The sequence below is a fragment of the Rhinolophus sinicus genome, linkage group LG11, assembly GCF_036562045.2.
Source record: "Rhinolophus sinicus isolate RSC01 linkage group LG11, ASM3656204v1, whole genome shotgun sequence".
NCBI lineage: Eukaryota > Metazoa > Chordata > Mammalia > Chiroptera > Rhinolophidae > Rhinolophus > Rhinolophus sinicus.
The window spans coordinates 3,041,685-3,062,302 of NC_133760.1; the positions used below are offsets into that span (position 1 = coordinate 3,041,685).

The following is a 20,618-nucleotide window of genomic DNA, read 5'->3' on the forward strand; positions in this document are numbered from 1 at the left end:
GGCTGCCAGCCACTTGTGCTGGCCATCGGCTGCTCATGGCAGCACACGGTAGCCCACGGCAGCACACAGCAGCCCACGGCAGCTCACGCTGACCTCCAGCTGCACAGCCCAGCTCCAGGGAGAGCTGTTGTTCACAATCTTAGCTGTAGAGGGCACAGCTCACTGGCCCATGTGGGAACTGAACCGTCTCAGCGTTGGGAGTGCGCGCTCCAACCACCTGAGCCACCGGGCCGGCCCAGTTTTGCTACTATTTTCTTGAGGATTTTTGCATCTGTGTTCATTAGGGATTATGGCCTGTAGTTTTCTGTTTTGTAATGTCTTTGTCTGGTTTTTGGATCATGGTAATGGTGACCTAGTAAAATGAGCTTGGGAGCTTTCTTTCCTATTTGATTTTTTGGAATAGTTTAAGGAGAATAGTTGTTAATTCTTTTTTGCATGTTTGGTAAAATTCATCTGTAAAGCCATCTGGTCCAGGACTTTGTTTTTTGGGAGCTTGTTGATTACTGATTCAATTTCATTGGTAGTAATTGGTCAGTCAGATTTTCTGTTTCTTCTTGATTGAGTCTTTGAAGATTGTATGCTTCTAGGAATTTATCCATTTCTCCTAGATTGTCTTAATTTGTTGGTGTATCATTGCTTGTAGTATTTTCTTAAATTTTTTTGTATTTCTGTGGTGTTGGTTGTCAGTTCTCCTCTTTCATTTCTGATTTTCTTTATTGGGGTGCTGTCTCTTTTTTTCTTGATGAGTCTGGTTAAAGGTTTGTCAGTTTTGTTTATCTTTTCAAAAACCAGCTCTTGGTTTCATTGATCTTCTATATTGTTTTTTTGTTTGTTTGTTTGTTTTTTGTTTTTTGGTGTCTATTTTGTTTATTTCCACTCTGATCTTTGTTATATCCTTCCTTATACTCCCTTTGGGTTTATTTTGCTGTTCTTTTCCCAGTTTCCTTAGGTGGAAAGATGGATTGTTGATTTTGAGATTTTTCTTGTTTCTTTAGGTAGGTCTGCATTGCTGTGAATTTCCCTCTTAGGACTGCTTTTGCTGTGTTCCATAGATTTTGGGTCATTGGGTCATGTTTTCCTTTTCGTTTGTCTCAAGGTATTTTCTGATTTCTTCCTTGATCTCATTGTTGACCCACTCATTATTTTGTAGCATGTTATTGAATTCCCATGTGGTTGTGTGTGTTTTTCAGTTTTTTTCTTATAATTGATTTCTAGTTTCATACCACTGTGGTCAGAGAAGACACTTTATATGATTTCATTCTTCCTAAATTTATTGAGACTTTTTTTGTGGCCTAACGTGTGGTCTGTCTTTGAAAATATTCCATGTGCACTTGAAAAGAATGCATATTCTGCTGCTTTGGGGTGAAATGCTCTAAAAATATCATTTAAATCCATCTGGTCTAGTGTGTCATTAAGGCCACTGTTTCCATGTTATTTTCTGTCTGGAGGATCTGTTCATTGGAGTCAGTGGGGTGTTAAAGTATTCTACTATGATTGTGTAATTATTGGTCTCTGCCTTTGTGTCTGTTGATATTTTATATATTTATGTGATTCTGTGTTGGATGCATAGATGTTTATTAGGGTTTTGTCTTGTTGGATTGATCCCTTTATTATTATGTAATGTCCTTCTTTGTCTCTTATTATAGTCTTCGTTTTAAAGTCAATTTTGTCCAATATAAGTATTGCTACCCCAGCTTTTTTCTCGTTTCCATTTGTGTGAAGTATCTTTTTCCATCCCTTTACTTTCAGTCTGTGTGTGTCTTTTGATCTGAGGTGGGTATCTTGTAGACAGCATATGCATGGGTCTTGTTTTCTTCTTATGCATTCAGCTACCGTATGTTTTTTTTCTTTAGATTTTTTTTTATTGGGGAAGGGGAACAGGACTTTATTGGGGAACAGTGTGTACTTCCAGGCCTTTTTTTCCAAGTCAAGTTGTTGTCCTTTCAATCTTAGTTGTGGAGGGTGCCGTTCAGCTTCAAGTTGTTGTCCTTTTAGTCTTAGTTGTGGAGGGTGCAGCTCAGCTCCAGGTCCAGTTGCCGTTGCTAGTTGCAGGGAGCGCAGCCCACCATCCCTTGCGGGAGTCAAACCAGCAACCTTGTGGTTGAGAGGACACTCCAACCAACTGAGCCATCCGGGAGCTCAGCGGCAGCTCAGCTCAAGGTGCTGTGTTCAATCTTTAGTTGCAGGGGGCGCTGCCCACCATTCCTTGTGGGACTCGAGGAGTTGAACTGGCATCCTTGTGGTTGAGAGCCCACTGGCCCATGTGGGAGTCGAACCGGCAGCCTTCGGAGTTAGGAGCATGGAGCTCCAACTGCCTGAACCACGGGGCCGGCCCTACCCTATGTTTTTTGATTGGAGCATTTAATCCATTTACATTTAAAGTGATTATTGAGAGGCACATAGTTACTGCCATTTTATTATTCATATTTTTTATTTTCTACTTAAATAAATCCTTAGAACATTTCCTGTAATAATGGTTTGGTGTTAATGAAGTCCTTTAGCTTTATTATCTGGGATTTTTTGTTTGTTTGTTTGTTTCTATTTCAATTTTAAATGATAGCCTTACTGTGTAGAGTAGTCTTGGTTGTAGGCCCTTGTTTTTCATTACTTTGGATGTTTCCTGGCACTCCCTTCTGACCTGCAAAGTTTCTGTTGAGAAATTAGCTGATTGTCTTATGGGAGCTTCCTTGTGAGTAACTAGCTGTCTTTCTCTTGCTGCTTTTTGGATTCACTCATTGTCTTTAACCTTTGCCATTTTAACTATGATATGTCTTGGTGTGGGCCTGTTTGGGTTCATCTTGTTTGGGATTCTCTGTGTTTCCTGGGCTTGTATTTCTATTTCCTTCAACAGGTTGTGGAAGTTTTCAGTTATTATTTCTTTTTTAATGATGAAATCTGAATTAAGTCTGTAGTTTATAGTAGTGTACCAAGATTATTTTCTTTTTTTTTTTTTTTTTAATTTTATTGGGGAGCATTGGGGAAGTGTGGTTCTCCAGGGCCCATGAGCTCCAAGTCATTGTCCTTCAATCTAGTTGTGGAGGACACAGCTCAGCTCCAAGTCCAGTTGCTGTTTTCAATCTTTAGTTACAGGGGGTGCAGCCCACCATCAAATGTAGAAATTGAACCGGCAACCTTGTTGTTGAGATATCGTGCTCTAACCAGCTGAACCATCCGGTCGCCCCTCAGTTATTATTTCTTCAAATAGGTTCTCGATCACTTGCTCCCTCTCTTCTCCTTCTGGTATTCCTATGATACAAATGTTCTTGTGCTTGATGTTGTCCCACAGGTCCCTTAAACTATCTTTATTGTTTTTTATTCTTTTTTCTTTTTGCTGTTCCATTTGGGTGTGTTTTGCTACCCTTTCTCCTAAATCGCTGATTCAGTCCTCAGCTTCATTTGATCTGGTGTTGATTCCTTCTAGTGTATTCTTCATTTCAGTTATTGAATTCTTTATTATGGTTTCTATGTCCTTTATGCTTTCTATCTCTTCGTTGAAATTCTCACTAAGTTCCTTAAGCATTTTAAACTCTGTCTCTGGTAGGTTGGTGGCCTCCATTTCATTTAGTTCCATTTCTGGAGGTTTTGCCTGTTCTTTTATTTGGGACATATTTTTTTTGTTTCCTCATTCTGGCTGCTGCTGTCTGTTTGCTTCTGTATTAGGTAGTTGTCCTATGTCTTTCAGTTGCTGGGGTGGACTTATGTAGTATGTGTACTGGGTAGTCCGATTGCACAGTCTCCCTGATCTCCTCTCCAAGAATATCCCTTGTGTGTGTTCTGTTGTAGTTGAACCTTGATTGCTTTTGGCACATCAGTAGGTGGGGTTGACTTCCAAGTTGAGTAACCGTGAGGATTGTCTCTACCCACAGTGTATGAGCTGCTCTGTGGGGGCTGACCCCTCAGAGGAGGCTTTGCCCTTACAGACTCTTGTGCCTGTTGAGACCCCCTCCCCTTTGGGTGTGCTGCTTGTGGGGCTAACCAGGTAGTGCTCTGGTGTGTTCTGAAGCTGGCCTCTGGGTGTGTTGTTTCTGGTGTCTTTTGGGCGGGTATCCAGACAGCAGGCCAATTTCAGCTTCAAGTGTTACCTGACCATGGCTATCTGATAGGAGCCTCAAAGCTGTCTGGGCTGGACTTGGAGGGATGTGGGGTTCGCCTCGCTGTGAACTGAGGCTGCGTTCCACCAATTGTGGGCCTGAGGCAGCTTAGCAAGAGGCCCAGGGCCCCCTAGGCCTCTCACCACCTGCCAGCTGCCCATAAGGTCTAGCTGTTTAAAGAGGCTTCTGAGATGCACGTGCCTGGCTGGTTGACCCAGTGTTGAGAGTGTCCATGGTGATGCAGCACTAGCTGGGTGGGGTAGAGTTCAAGGGAGTCACAAGACATGACTGGTTTTTACAAAGTTAATGCAGATTCAGTTCTTATGCCAGTGCCCAGCCTGTGACCACCTTGCACAGCACCCGCAGAACACTGAAGCCAGCCACCACCTCAAGCTTGCAAATTCTCAAGAGTTGCCCCTAAGTGGGCAGGTTTTGGGTCACTGTCCACCACCGGGGCTATTGTGGATTGTACACTGCTATAGAAAACATCTGCAGCTTGTGGGATTGGGCCAGCCACCCAGGCGCCCAGAGTGCCCCAGCAGTGCAGCTCTAAGTGGACAGGGTAGGATTACAGGGAGCTAAGGGGCATGGTCCATGGTTTTATAAAGTCAGTGCACTCTCGGCTCCTGCCCTGGTGCTGGGCCTGTGTCCACCCTGCAAAATCCCCCAAGAATACTACGACTAGCTACTGCTTGTCTCAGGCCTGCTACCGCCTATCTACACAACAGTGCAGGTGTTGGGTCACTGCCTTCCAGCAAACACGGGCTGCCACAGGCCCTCTGCCCACTTTAATCTGTAGCCGGTGTGGCGGGGCCAGCAGCCCAGCAGTCAAGTTGCCTGGGCGATGTAGCACCAGCTGTGTGGACGGTGGGGACCCAGGTTGTCAACAAGGCAGTGCACACACACAGATTCCCCCAGACCAGTGCATCAAAGTCTTGGCCTTTTGGGGAAGGGCTTAACCCTCAATAGATGGTGCCATCCTGTAAGCCACACGTGTGTCAGGCTCCACACAGGGACAACAATGGCCTCTGTCCCTTTGGCTCCAGCACCAAAGTCACTCAATTCAGCCCTTCCCCGTGTGTCTCTGGGCCTCCCTAGCTGCCACCTCTCCAGCAGAGATCATGAGTGCCCATGAGTGAGTGAGTCCATGTGCCGGCTCCACAAGAAGGTGTCTTGGGTTCCACCTGGCTTCCATCCCACCAGGAAGGGAAGACAGAGTCCTCACTGATTTTCACTGCCAGATGTTATAGGAACGCCTCTTTCTGGCACAGGATCCCTTAGCTGGGGAGCCTGGTGTGGGGCTGGGGGTCCTCTCCCTCTTCAGGGGGTACCTCTGCTAACGAGGTCTCCCTCCTGGCATACAACCTCTCTCTGTGGGTTTCACATCTCTGTCCCTCCTACCAGTCTTGATGTGGCCTCTTCTTTATATTCTTAGTTATATTCGTTCTCTCAGTTTGCTAATATTTTATTGAGGATTTTTGCATTGGTTTTCATAAGGGATAATGGTCTTGTACTGGTAGTGTCTAGTTTTCTTGTAGCGGTAGTGTCTGTGAGCATCAGTCAGCCCCTCACAGTAGCTCTCGCTGGCTGCCATCCACTCACTGGCTGCTGGCTACTCACGCTGGCCACCGGCCGCTCATGGCAGCACACGGTAACCCATGGCAGCACACAGCAGTCCACGCTGACCTCTGCTGCTCACTGTAGCACAGCTCCAGAGAGAGCCATTGTTCACAGTCTTAGCTGTAGAGGGCGCAGCTCACTGGCCCATGTGGGAATTGAATCGGCGACCTCAGCGTTAGTAGCACAGCGCTCCAACCACCTGAGCCACCGTGCTGGCCTTTTTTTTGTTTTTTAATGTAAGCATGTGTAGCTACAAATTTCTCTTTTACCACTGCTTCCACTGCATGCCGTAAGTTTTGGTATGTTAAGGTTTTTTTTCATTAGGAACGAATCATACTTAGCATGATATCTTTTTAAAGCTGTTGAAACTAAATTTGTGGCCTAACATAAGGTCTACTCTGGAAAATGTCCCATGTGCCCTTGAGAAGAATGTGTATGCTATTACTGTTACGCAGAATGTTACATGTTTATTAGCTTTAGTTGGCTTATTATGTTATTTAAGTCCTCTATTTCTTTACCAGTCTCTTGTCTGATTGTTTTATCTATTATTGAGAATGAGGTATTGAAGTCTTCATCTATTATTATAGAGTTGTCTCTTCCTTCCATTTTGGCACTTTTTGTTTCATATATTTTTATATCTACAACTATGTGTTTACAATTGTTACATCTTCTTGTTGTATTATACCTTTTATTAATATAGTCATGTACTACATAATGACATTTTGATCAACAGTGGACTGCATATATGATGGTGGTGCCATAAGTTTATAATTTCTTTATAACCTTTTATACTGTATTTTTAATGTATCTTTTCTGTTTAGATATGTTTAGATACACCAGTACTTAACATTGTATTACAGTTGCCTACAGTATTGAGTACAACAACATGCTGTATATGTTTGTATCCTAGGAGCAACAGGCTGTACCATACAGCCTAGGTATGTAATGTAGTATGCTCTACCATCTAGGTTTGAGTAAGTGCATTCTATGACTTTCATACAACGAAATCACCTAATAATGCATTTCTCAGAATGTATCCCCGTTGTTAAGTGATGCATAACTGTATATAATGTCCTTTATTGTCTCATAACCTTTTTTTATTAAAAATAAATTTTATCTGATGTTAATATAGCCACCCCTGCTCTCTTCTGGTTAGTAGTTGCATGAGATACCCTTCTCCATCCTTTGACTTTCAATCTATTTGTGTCTTTGGATCTAAATTGAATCTCTTGTAAACAGCATATAGTTGGATCATGTGGTTTTACCAATTCTGTCTATCTCTTGTCTTTCATTTACATTTAATTTACAGAGTAATTACTGATATGGAGAGATTTTTGTCATTTTGATATTTGTTTTCTACATGCATTATAGCTTTTTTCTTCCCTCATTTCTTGTATTATTGTCTTCTGTGTTTAATTAATTTTTTGTAGAGAAATGTTTAAATTCCTTTCTCATCTCCTTTCGCAGATATGCTATAGGTATTTTGTTTGTGGGATTACATTTAACATCTTAAAGTTCAAACATTAATTTGATTTTGTACCAGCTAAACTTCAATAACATAAAAAACAAACTCCTCTACAACTGTCCGCACCCCTTTCAGTTATTCATGTCCCAAAATTACATCTTTACATATTGTATACCCAGTAACTTAAAGTAATTGCTCTCTTAAATGCATTAGTGTCTTAAGTTATGTAGGAAACTACATTATAAACTAACGTTACAATACTTGCTTTTAGATTAATAATTTTAAAAAATTCATCTCCTAAATTATGTAGAAAACAAAAATTGTAGTTCTAAACCATTGTTAAAATAACACTAGCTTTTAAAATTGCCTATGTATTTACGTTTATCGAGACTGTTATTTCTTCATATGGCTTTGAGTTACTCTCTAGTGTCCTTTCATTTCTAGTGTCCTGCAGGACTCTCTTTAGAATTTTTTGCAAGGCAGGTCTAGTGGTAACAAACTCCCTCAGCTTTTATATATGGGAACATCTTAATTTCTTTCTCACTGTTGAGGACAGTTTTGCCAGATATAGGATTCTTGGTTGACAGGTCTTTTTTCTTTTACACTTGAATATATTGGCCCATTCTCTTTTCGCCTCCTAAGTGTCCAGTGATAACTATGCTGATATTCTTATTGAAGATCCCTTTTATGTTTCATGCTTGATATTAAGATACTCTCTCCATCTTTGGCTTTCAAAAGTTAGATATAATTCTTCTCAGTGTGAGTCTATTTGAGTTCATCTTGGAGTTCTTTGAGGTTGTTGGATATTTATATTGATGTTTTTAATGGAGTTTGGGAAATTTTCAAGCCATTTGTTCAAATATTCTCTGATCCTTTATCTCTCCTCCTGGGAATCCCACATGAGTATATTAATTCACTTGGTGGTATATCACAGGTCTTTAGGTTCTGTTCACTTCAGTCTTTTTTCCTCAGACATGAGAATATCCATTGTCCGATCGTCAAGTTTGCTGTTTTGTTCTTCATGCTCAAATCTGTCTTTGTGGCCCTCTAGTGAACTTCTTGTTTCACTTATACCTTTCTGCTTCAGAAATTGTTTTTGGTTTCTTTTTAGGTTTCCTAGCTCTTTATTGATATTTCCATTTTGTTTATACACTGGTACCTCGGTTTTTTAACATAATCCATTCCAGAAGACCATTTGAGTTCTGAAACATTTGAAAACTGAGGCACGGTTTCCCCATGGAAAGTAATGCAAAATGAATTAATCTGTTACAGACCTTTAAAATCAACCCCTAAAACTGCAAATTTAGCATGAATTTTACTATCTAATGATACCATAGACCCATAAAATCTACGGTGTTTGTAAACCAAAATGTTCGTCAATGGAGACGTTCAAAACTGAGGTACTACTGTACATAACTTAAGTCTTTGTCTAGTAAGTGTGCATCAGGTGTTTTTCTGGAAAATTTTTGGAGGGGATCCAAACATAAGCTACCATATTCTCAGGGACTCGTTACCCTCCTAACATTGATGTATGGCAGTAAATGCCTGAAGTATTGCCAACCTAGAAATTTCAACTGGTTTCAGGGTCCAAATTTGATTGACTCTTATTTCATAAGCACAATGGATTGACTCATTACCCACATAACTCAGTCTCTTGCCCTCTCATCATCTCTTTCCAGAGGCCCAGTTATCTTATAGCTCAATGCCCCAATCCTTTAATCACATGGTTAGTATTTCAAGTGTGGCCAGGACTTGCCCTGAGTCATCTCTTCAGCATAAACTATCTAAAGGACCAAATTAGTTACCTATTTGTATAAATATCCAACCTGGAATTGACTGTGTCTGCTCTCTAGTATTGTGTTCCGTAACCCAGCCACTCCCCTGAGTCTCCTATTCAAGGTGTCAACAGTCCAGGGACCAGGAAAGAAAGAAATTGCAATCATGGGATTCAGAGGTAGCAAAACATAACAAATACAGAGGCACTGTTTCATCTTCATTTTTTTCACTGAAATGCTAATATTTCTTCTCTATTGGCATTACTAACAGGCCCTATTGTGTATTGAATTTCTTTCAGATGACAAAGAAAAGCCCAACACCATAGAAACTACCACTTGTGAGCCAGCCTTGTCCAAGGCAGCCTCACTTCAGGAACAATTAACAGAAGGAGCTGGAGCCCCGGAAGACTCCCAGTTAGACCAAACCAAGGATCAGAATGGGCCATTGGAATTACAAGAAGGATACTTGAAACCAGAGGTAGACCCCCAGAAGGAGAGGATCCCTAGGAAATCTAAGTCTAAACATGGTGGCTTAGGGACAGCTGACGGTGTGTGTTCAAAGATTGTACAGGAGCCAGTCCATCCAGGAGGTGCTGTACTTGACCATGACTCATACAGATTAGGTAAAGATCCCATTGTTCAGGAGGAGGAAAATATCTTTAAATGCAATGAATGTGGGAAAGTTTTTAACAAGAAACGCCTCCTTGCTCGACATGAGAGGATTCACTCAGGAGTAAAGCCCTATGAATGCACAGAGTGTGGGAAAACCTTTAGTAAGAGCACTTACCTCCTTCAACACCACATGGTCCACACAGGGGAGAAGCCCTATAAGTGCATGGAGTGTGGGAAGGCTTTTAACCGCAAGTCACACCTTACACAACACCAACGGATTCACAGTGGAGAGAAGCCCTATAAGTGCAATGAATGTGGAAAGGCCTTCACCCACCGTTCTACTTTTGTCCTCCATAATAGGAGCCACACTGGAGAAAAACCCTTTGTGTGCAAAGAATGTGGAAAAGCCTTCCGCGATAGACCAGGTTTCATTCGACACTACATTATCCACAGTGGTGAGAATCCCTATGAATGCTTTGAATGTGGCAAGGTTTTCAAACACAGGTCATACCTCATGTGGCACCAGCAGACTCACACGGGGGAGAAGCCCTATGAGTGCAGTGAGTGTGGGAAAGCCTTCTGTGAGAGTGCAGCCCTCATTCACCACTATGTCATCCACACGGGGGAGAAGCCTTTTGAGTGCCTTGAGTGTGGGAAGGCCTTCAACCATAGGTCATACCTCAAGAGACACCAGCGGATCCATACGGGAGAAAAGCCTTATGTGTGCAATGAATGTGGAAAGGCCTTTACCCACTGTTCCACTTTTATCTTACATAAAAGGGCCCACACTGGAGAAAAACCTTTTGAGTGCAAAGAATGTGGGAAAGCCTTTAGTAATCGGGCCGACCTCATTCGACATTTCAGCATCCACACGGGGGAGAAACCCTATGAGTGCAGTGAGTGTGGGAAGGCCTTCAACCGCAGGTCAGGCCTCACGAGGCACCAGCGGATTCACAGTGGAGAGAAGCCCTATGAATGCCTTGAATGTGGGAAAACCTTCTGCTGGAGCACAAACCTCATTAGACACTCCATCATCCACACCGGAGAGAAGCCCTATGAGTGCAGTGAGTGTGGAAAAGCCTTCAGTCGCAGCTCATCCCTGAGTCAGCATCAAAGGGTTCATTCTGGGAGAAATCCTGTCAGTGTAACAGAAGTCGGAAGACCCTTCACAAGTGGACAATCCTCAGTCAACCTCCAAGAACTCCTTTTGGGGAAAGACTTTTTGAATGTAACCACTGAGGAAAATGTTTTACCAGAAGAAACATCTTACTCAGAATCTACTCATTCATACCAAAGAGAAACCCCACAATTTTCCCTGTGAGAAAATGTGTTGGAGGTTATCAGTCATCGTCTAATGAGTCATATTGGAAATTGACCCTGTGTAGAGTCCTATTCTACATCTGAGAATTCATCCAGGAGAGTGACCCAGTAGTTATTATGCACTTATAAAACATTCACCTACATCTGTCTCCTTAGTTTATACTGCAGTGTTATCTCAGGAATTTTTTTTTTTTTTTTTTTTTTTTAAAGACGGGAGAGACTTAGAAGAGAACAAGAACTACAGTTTCTTTCAGACTGCTTGCCAAGCCTGGGGCACTTTGTCACTGATTCCTTAGTTTAATTGGCAGAAGGAAAGTTTTGTTCCAGAAGTAAAGGATATAGGGTCTTTATGTCTTGTACATATACATTCATTACTGTCCAATGTCCAGAGAGTTTGCCAGTTCAGGGCAGGTCTGGAAACTTTCATTGAACCTCTTATTTGTTCTAAAACATTGTCTCTACTGTTAAGGAGCTTAATTTTAATGACAAACATGAAGGTTTGAGTTACCAAATACCTATTTGAGGAGATAAGAAAACATATGAATAGGCACATTTTTTTTACATCAGTTAAGGCTGTTTAAGGCTGTCTGGTTATTTAAAAACAAATTTTTGATGTGGTGTTAAAGACCTAATACGCAGATATTTCCTTGGATCTGTACTATTGGTTTACTTGATTGCTATAGTTACATGATAAGTTTTTTAATTGGGTAAAGTGATTCTTCTTATTCTTTATTTAAAACTGATTTATCACTCCTAGTTACTTTGAATTTCCATATAAAGTTTTAGATATAGTTGACTGTTTTTATCAAAAAAATCTTTATTGAATTTTGATAGAAATTGAGTTAAACTGGCAGATCAATTTGTTCAGAATAGGCATTTTTACTATGTTGAGTCTAATTAACATGGTATGTCTCTACATTTAAGTATGGCTTGATTTACTTCATTACAGTTTCATAAATTTCAATAACAGGTCTTGTACAATTTTTATAAGATTTATATCTAGGCTTTTTTTTTTTTTTAAGTATAAATGGCATTGATTTTTTTAACTTTCAATTTCCACACAATCTTTGGTAGTATACAAATATAAGGATTTTTTTTATGTTATTTTGTCATCCTGAAACCTTGCTGAACTGTAGCCATTTCTTTTGATAGAATGGTTGGAATTTTCTACATAGAAATATAATTTGCAAATAGTGATAGTTTTGTTTCTTCCTTCTCATCTATGTACCTGTTTTTTCTTGTTGTACTGCACTGGCTAGGATTTCCAATATGATACTGAATGGTAGTAGTGAGAAAGGATATCCTTGTCTGATTCCTGATACTAGGGGGAAACATTTAGTTTTTCATCAAGTATGATGTTAGTCTTAATGTTTTCTTCATAGAGGTTTCTTATCAAGTTTCCCATATTCCTAATTTGATTTTTTTTTGTTATTTCGAATGTGTGTTGAATTCTGTTAAATGCTTTTTCTCTATCAGTTGATATAGTCATGTTTTGTTTCTTCTGTAGCCTATTGATGTGATGTATTATATTGACTTGAGATTTGAAAGCTGAACCAGCCTTGTGTCCTTGGAATAAGCCTCACTTGGTCATGGAGTATAATTTCATATATTACAGTATTCAATATGCTAGTATTTTATGGAGGAAGTTTTCCTCTATTTTCATGAGAGTAATATGTAGTTTCTGGGGTTTTTAAAATTTCATTTGTAGGTTTTGTTTGTTTTGTAGTGTCATTGTCTGGTTTTGGTGTCTAGGTGATACTGGCCTCCCAACATGTGTTGGGGGGTTGTTCCTTCTTCTATTATTTGGAAGACAGTGTGTAGAATTGGTTTTATTTGATCTTTTAGTGTTTCGTTGCACTCTCCCGTGAACCATTTAGTCATGGAGGTTATTCTTTTGGATGTTTTTTAAATTATATATTTATTTTATTTAATATGTATAGAACTATTTAGAGTATCTAGTTCCTATTGGATGAATTTTCATAGTTTGTCCTTTTCTAGTAATGTTTCATTATGTCTAAAGTTTATTTGCTTCAAGTATTCCTTTATTATTCTTTTGATGGCAGCAGAATCTGTTTGTATACCCTGTTTTATTCCTCATGAGAAATGTGTCAACTCTCTTTTTATCTTTGTCAGTCTTCTAGTATTTATCAATTTTTTGATCATTTCCAAAAGCCAGCACTTTATCTCATTGTTTTTACTGTTATCTTTCGGTTCCTGATTTCACTGATTTTTTTCCCCTGATATTCTTTTTACTATTTACTTTGGTTATATTTTCATTGGTAGTTTCTTGAGGTGGGTGTTTAGATTATTGATTTGAGATTTACTTTTCTAATGTAAGCATTAAGTTCTATAAATTTCCCTCATAGCAGTGTTTTAACTTCATCTCAGAAGTTTTAATATGTTTTGATTACGTTTCATGCAGTTTTAAATATTTCTTCATTTCAGACTTCCTCTCTAACCCATGGATTATTTCAAAGTATGTAGTTTAATTTTCTAGTGTTGGCATATTTCATGTTCTCTTTTTGTTACTGATTTCTAGTTTGTTATATGTTTGATCTGGCTGTTTAAATTTGTTGAGGATTGTTTTATGATCCAGGCTATGGTCTGGTTTGAATATTCTGTAAGACTGTTTGAAAAGAATATATTCTACTGTTATTGGATGGAGTTTCTGTAACTGTCTACACAAACCTTTTGGTTGATGATGTTATTCAGATTTTCTATATTCTTGCTGATTTTCTGTCTAGTATTTCTATAATAGCTGAGAGATGGGTGTTGAAGTCTTTCAGTATAATGGTGGAATTGTCTGTTCGTCCTTTAAGTTCTATCAGTTTTTTGCTTCATGTATTTCAAAGCTCTGTTGTTTGGTGCATACACATTTAGAATTGCTATGTCATCTTGGTCTATTGACCCTTTTATCATTATGTAATGCACCTTTTAGCCCTAGTAAATTTTCTTTGCTTTGAACTATACTTTATCTGATATTAATGTAGTCACTATTGCATATGTTGGTTAATGTTTGCATGGTTTAAATTTTTTCATAATTTCATTTTCAACCTTATCTATATCATTACATTTGCAGTAAGTTTCTGTGACTAGCATATACTCGGGTCATACTTTTTATCCATTTTATCAATTTCTGGTTTTAAATTGGTATATTTAGGCCATTTAAATTTAAAATAATTATTGATGTGTTAGGGCTTAAGTCTGCCATTTTATTTTTGTTTTTGTTCCTTGTGTATTGTCCCCCTGTTGTTATTTTTGCCTTCCTGTGGGTTACTTTAGAATTCCATTTGATGTATCTGTGATGTTTTTGAGTATATCTCTTTGTATTTTAATGATTACTTTAGGTATTGTATTATATACATAACTTATCACAGGCTACAATATTAACATTTTAGCACTTTGATGTATAGAAACCTTACTATTATTGGGTCCCTTTACATTCCCCATTCTTTAATAATACAATTGTCTTAAGAATGTCCTCTTCATATGCTGAGCACCATATTGGGTGATGTTCTTTTTTGCTTTACCTTTCAAATAGGTTTTACAAAACTCATGAGAAGCATAGTCTGTTTGCCTTTACTTTTACACATTCCATTGTTCTTTCTTCCTTTTTGAAATCCCAAGATTTCTTCTATTAACATTTCCTTTCTTTTCCACTAACTCCTGTAGTCTTTCTTTTAGGGTAGATCTTTTGGTAACAAACAGTTTTGTATTCCTTCATCTAAAAATGTCTTTATGTCCCTCCCCTTCATTCCTGAAGGATGTTTTTGTGGGATTTTTATGCCCTTGGCCAAATTTGGGAAATTTTTAGTTATTCTTCAAAAAGTTTTGAAGCCCCATACTTTCTCCTTTCTTTCAGACACTTCAATAACATGAATGATAGACCTCATTTTTTACCCCTCAGGTCCTTCAGGCTCCCATCTGTATTTTTCCCCATTCTATTTTTCTCTGTTGCTCAGATTAATTAATTTGCATCAATCTTTCTTTGAACTCATTGATTTCTTTCTCATATCTAATTGATTGAGCTCACCCAGTGAGTTTGCATTTTGGCTTTTGCATTTTTCAGTTGTTTAATTTCCATTTGGTTCTTTTATACATCTTCTAGTTCTTTGCTTAGTTTATAATGCCAAAAAAGGACTCTGAGAAAACAGGCAAAACCGTAGTAGTTCAAAGTCATGGTTCTCTGGTGGTTTATCTTGACGTTGGAATGGAAATCCTAAATCATCTGAAGGAATGGCAGGCCTGTAGTCTTATATGTTGGTATCCACAAATGTTTCTAAGGACAAATATTATAACGGTGTGATCTGCAGATTGTTTAGAGTTGTATTCTTCAGGAAAGGTTTCTGTGTAAAATTCCCCAGCTCTCTAAACCGTGTTGTAGCCTCAAAGGAGAAGGGGTCATTCCTCTTCCAGGATTACTCTTCCTCTTTGTGGTCGAACACATCCCCCTACTTTCCAACTTGTCTAGGACTTTCCCACTTTCCTCTGTCTTTTATGCCCCTACTGCTTGGTCTTTAACTTCTCCCTCATAATCCCTTCTATCCTCATGATCCATACCCGTGTTCAAGTTTCTAGTCTCACCCTCAGGCACTTTCTGTCCCACTTGCCCATTGAGCTCTGCCCTACTCCCTTCTTTCACAGACACATTTTGTATAACTTTTGTGTCCACTTCTGTCCTCACTGTCTCACATTCCTTTCACTCCACTGACAACTAAAAGAGTGGCTTCTACCACTGTAACTGACTTCAGCAGATCTCACAAAGTTCCCTTTTGCCCTCTCCCCTCCCCCCTTCCATTATTGGACCTTTTTACTGATACCCTCCTCTCTGATTTGAAGGTCCTTTCCTAGCTTCTGTGAGTTCCTTCCCTTCTCCTTCAGAGGGTCTGTATCTTCTATCTATTAAACCATTGTGCTTCCTAGGACCCATCCGTGGTCATTGCTATCTCACTTGTGTTCTATGAGTGAGTTAATTCCCTCTCAATTCATTTTATTCTGAATGATCTAGAGGTTCCCCCAAATTCATATCTCCAGGCTGAATGAGTCTAATGTCTGTTACCCACTGGTCATCCTTCCACACCTTCTCTGTATTCATATACACTGAGTTTATGCATGTGTCATGTAGCCATGGCTATGGATGCACACATAATAATCATAAGAGCAAGCAAACATAGTATTACTGTGTATCGGCCACTGTTATGAATGTTTTACACATTTTGACTCTTAACCTTTGCAACAAGTCTCTGTGGTAGGTCTTGTTATCCCCGTTTTACCGATGAGAAAAGTTAAGGAACAGAAAGGTTGAAGAATTTGCCCAAAGTTGTAGTCGATTGGGAAGTGTGAGATTAGGGATTGGAGGCCAGATAGGGTGGCTGTAGAATCCATGCCTGTACGACTCCTATATTTTTTCTCACAGGATAAGTCTTTGTTTTCCTGGTCACTATTCATTTTTACTAAAATAGATCAAATAATCCTCATTTAGCTGTAACCCCCTTTTCTCATTTGACAATTCATCTTGGCCATTCTTTCAGGTTGAATGAGATAAACCAAACTCTTTAATGGTTGTATAATCTGTTGTAACTTTGTAGAATATACAGATGATCTCTGGGTTTGAGATTGGGGGAAGGTAGAGAGAGATTTAAGCAGGCATTTGGTTTTAGATGTTATGTTTGGGGTGCCTGAAAAACATCTCAGTGAATCCCATTACCTTCTGCTTTGTCCAAGCCTGATACTTTGCAGCCATTTTTCTTTCATCACCCTGCATCCAGCCACTGTCATTTTACCTTTTTATTTTCCTTACTAGACACTCAATATGTGTGTGTTTTAGTGAATGGCCACATGCAGCAGTGTATTTTTATTCTAATGTTTGTGTCCCTCACAGAATGCTTACACAAAGCTGTGTATATAGTTGGCATAGTACGTGACGTGTTGACCTCAATGAGAATCTACATGGGCTTTTATGGCCGGATCTATAAGACTGCAAATCATAATGAATAGTTGTGTCAGAAGTCAACACTATCCCAGGTTTGATGATTTACTATGGAAACGCAAAGGACTGAGCCTATTACCATACTCAATAGCTATGATTGTTTTACAGCAAAAGAATACAAAGCAAAGTCAGACAAGGGAAAAGGCATGGACTGAAGTCCAGAGAAAACCAGGGACAAGCTTTAGACGTTCTGAGTGCTTAATTTAGGATTCATCAATGAGTTAGGACAGAAGGTGTGAAATGTCTGCTAGAGAGGCTCATTAGAAACTCAGTGCCCAGAATTTTTTGGGGCATTCTTTGTTTAGAACATAACCAAGATTTTAGACCACCAGAAGGATAGCAGGTCACCAGCATACACCACATTGTTTACACAAACAACAGACACACTGAGTCATTCATCATTACTGGGAATGATAGAAAACCTTCCAAAATCTGAGGTCCCAAATTCCAGCCCAGGGCAAATGCTGAAGTTCAAAGGATAGCAGTTTAAGGCCTGCTGTGTTAACTCTTCTTCACAGTGACTTGAATGGTGTTACAATGTTGAGTAAGTTCAAATATTTTTGACAAATATAGTTTGCTACAACAAAAAATACATCATAGCTCTGTGGGGAACACGCGCGCGCACACACGCAAACCATGGTAACTAAAACAGTCAGTTAAGTCACAGTAGAAATTCTTACAAAGCAGTCAGTATTTAATTTGATAAGGTACAGAGAATGGTGGGAAAGGATCTTGTCTCTCTTGATACCTATATATGTATATAGATATGTCTTCAAGTGATTTAACTTGTAAATATTCCCTTTGTTTGCCTTTATGTCTACAAAGATATAATGGCCAGGTCAATGCTGTGTATTTCCATTGCACATATGCCAACAATTTCTCCTTTACTATTTCTGCTTATGAAACTTGTAGCCTTTGGGTTCAAGAAAGAGAAAATTAAAGAACATGGGGTCATAATCATTTCTGTGTCATTAAATGTACATAACTTGAGATTGAGGAGTGTGTTACTGCAGGCTTAGTCATGTTCACAGATCTGTGTGTGAGTTTCACTTGGAAGGTGTGGGAGCAGGTGGCCCTGGCTAGGAGGGCCTTCTACAGGGACATGATGCTAGAGACCTACGGGAACCTGCTCTCTGGGAGTATGTGCAGCTCCCCTTTGTACTCACCCTCCGGCCCAGACCACCTTCCCTGTCTCAGTTATGGGAAGCTGGGGTACCCCCGGAATCCTCAGTGATGTCATCCTTGTGTTTTGAGGGTTCAAGATTTGTAATCTGTTTGCTCACAGGTATGTTATGCATCTCATAATGGAATGGTCTCAGCTAAATTGTAAATGGGCAGTGAAAAGAGCATGGGCCCTCTAGTCTGCCTACCTGGTTATACTTGCTGGCCCTGTTCTTACCTGCTGGATGATTTTAAGGAAATTCCTGTCCACTCTGTAATTTGAAGGTCCATGTATTAAGTGTATCTTTTGTTCTGATGTTTTGGCATCTGGTACCTTGCTCATACTGCAGAGACTACTCTTTCTTTGGAATGTCCCAGGGGCTAGCTGATTCCTAGAGGTAGCAAAAGACTCCCCTGAGCACGCCTTTTACATGCAAACCAACCAATCCAGAGCCCACACCCTTTAACCTAACTTTTCAAAGTCTCACACATGGAGCCACTGTCTCCTTGCCCTAATCAATCCAGAGTCAGGTCCCAGGCAACTGAGGGACTCAGGTGGTCTTCCTGAAGCTGGTCAAGAGCCAGTTTTTTCTTTGGAATGTGCAGCATTTGAGCAACCAAAGACTTCAGTTAAGACTTTCCTGCACAGCCCACCTCTCTGTACTTTGGCCTAGGCTCTATTACAGCAAAACAATCATATTTGCCTGAGCATGTACTTGTATGAAAGCATTTTTGTAACAGATACACCATAGTATCATCTTGAATATGCCTAACATTTGAAGGGTACAGTGGGGGGTATGGATAGATTTAAAGAAACAACCAATCCATACTATAAATCCATTATATCCATATCTGTATTGTAGTGCTCATTTGATTACATGTCCTATTTGATCAATTGTTGTTTGTACTTTGTGATAAACCACCTCCCCTGTCATTACATTGGTTTAAGTCATCATCCTCACACACATGGAAAGCAGTGAGAACTTCCTAACAGATCTCCTTCCTCCTCTCATGACCCTTCCATGGTCTCAGCAAAATATTCATAGGGGCCATTCCTTTCATATGCAAATTAAACAATTCAAAGCCCCTAATTGGAACCACCCACTCTTTCTGGCTTAAAGAGACAATATTCTGTTCTGGTCATCTCAGGGCCTGGTACCAGACAAATAGGGAGGTCCCTATGCCCCAAAGTCTGCTGACAGTATTCAAGTTAGGCAGCCCTAAGCTGTTTTCCCTGGCCCTGCCTTTCCTGTGGAAAACAATAAAGGCTGTGGGTCAGGCTTTCTCCTCTCCTGCCCCCTGACCCATCCTGGTCTTCCCCACGTTGCGCAATGTGATATGCCCTGCTTCCCCTTTATAAAGATCTGTGAGTATAAACTTCCGTTATGACAATCATTTCCAGGTCTGTGCATCTTAACCATACCAGGTTAAACAATTCCTGGGTACATTTTAGAACCCTCAGAGAACATGTTAGAACCTCCTTACAATGGCCTGCGAGGCTCTCTAAAAGTTGTCTCCATTTATCTGTCCAACTTGTCTTGAACCACTCCATTCTAACCCCTGTGGATGCAGCTCTAGCCACACTAGCCTTCTTGCTCTTCCTCAGACACCCCTGTACTCTTGTCCTAGGTGTTTATGTGGGTCACTATTCCCTCTGATACCCACTTGGTGACTCAGTCCTCAAAGTCTGTGTTCGGATATCAATGTCTTATGAGACCTGTCCCAACCACATTACTCAATATTGCAAAGTTGCTTTGTCCCACTCTTCCACTATTACCTGCTCTACTTTTTCTTATCTCCATAGCACTGCCTCCTTTTAACCATCTATATTGTTTAGGTTTTGTTGTTGTTGTTTTAAAATTATTGGTTGTTAGGGTGAAAGACCCTCAAGAACAGTAATGTACTTTTTTTTGGTTATATATCCCGTAGTTTAGAGTAGTGCCTCTCAAAAGATAGGCACTCAATAAGTACTTACTGAATTAGTTAATAGGTAAATATATTTTCAAATGGTTATGAGTGACAAGAGAAATAGAACAGCGTCACATTGGGGTGGGGGACCACTTCAAATTGAGAGATGCAGAAAGGCCTCTATGAGTTGGGAATGGTTATATGATCTGATCCCATCACCCTGACCTCTGATGTCAAGTTACTGTTTTTCTCTTTCCATACTTAGTCACTATGTCTAGCCAACTCAGGTGGAAGGGAATCAAACTCCACTACCTGAAATAGGGGTATCTATGTATTCTTTGGTATTCTTAAGGAAGATTTGTCTCATTTCCCTCTATGTGCTTTTATTTTTAAAAATCAAATAAATATGAATACTTATTATGTGTGTTGTGATTCCCATTTTATACATGTGGGGGGCAAAGGAGAAAGGAGAGGTCAATTCCTTTGCCTGTGACAGTACAGCAGGGTCAAATGCTGTTGACCTGTTTCCATTTTCATAACTTTATGTATCCTCAGGTCATCGGAAGCTGAATTTTATTTTCTCACCTTCATAGTCATTTGAAGAAAAAAGTCACCAATTATGACTTCTAAGACTTTTCTTAATATAATTGTTGAAGGATTGTTAATATTCCTAATGT

General features: G+C 39.7%; 1 protein-coding gene across 1 annotated transcript in view; it reads left to right on the forward strand.

Annotated features, from left to right (window-relative positions):
• The window catches only part of LOC109437590 (uncharacterized), a 46,970-nt gene that overhangs the window by 11,986 nt on the left and 14,366 nt on the right, over window positions 1-20,618 (forward strand). Inside the window, 1 exon segment of the mRNA XM_074315433.1 lies at window positions 9,251-10,707. Within this exon segment, the coding sequence (XP_074171534.1) occupies window positions 9,251-10,707 (1,457 nt within the window).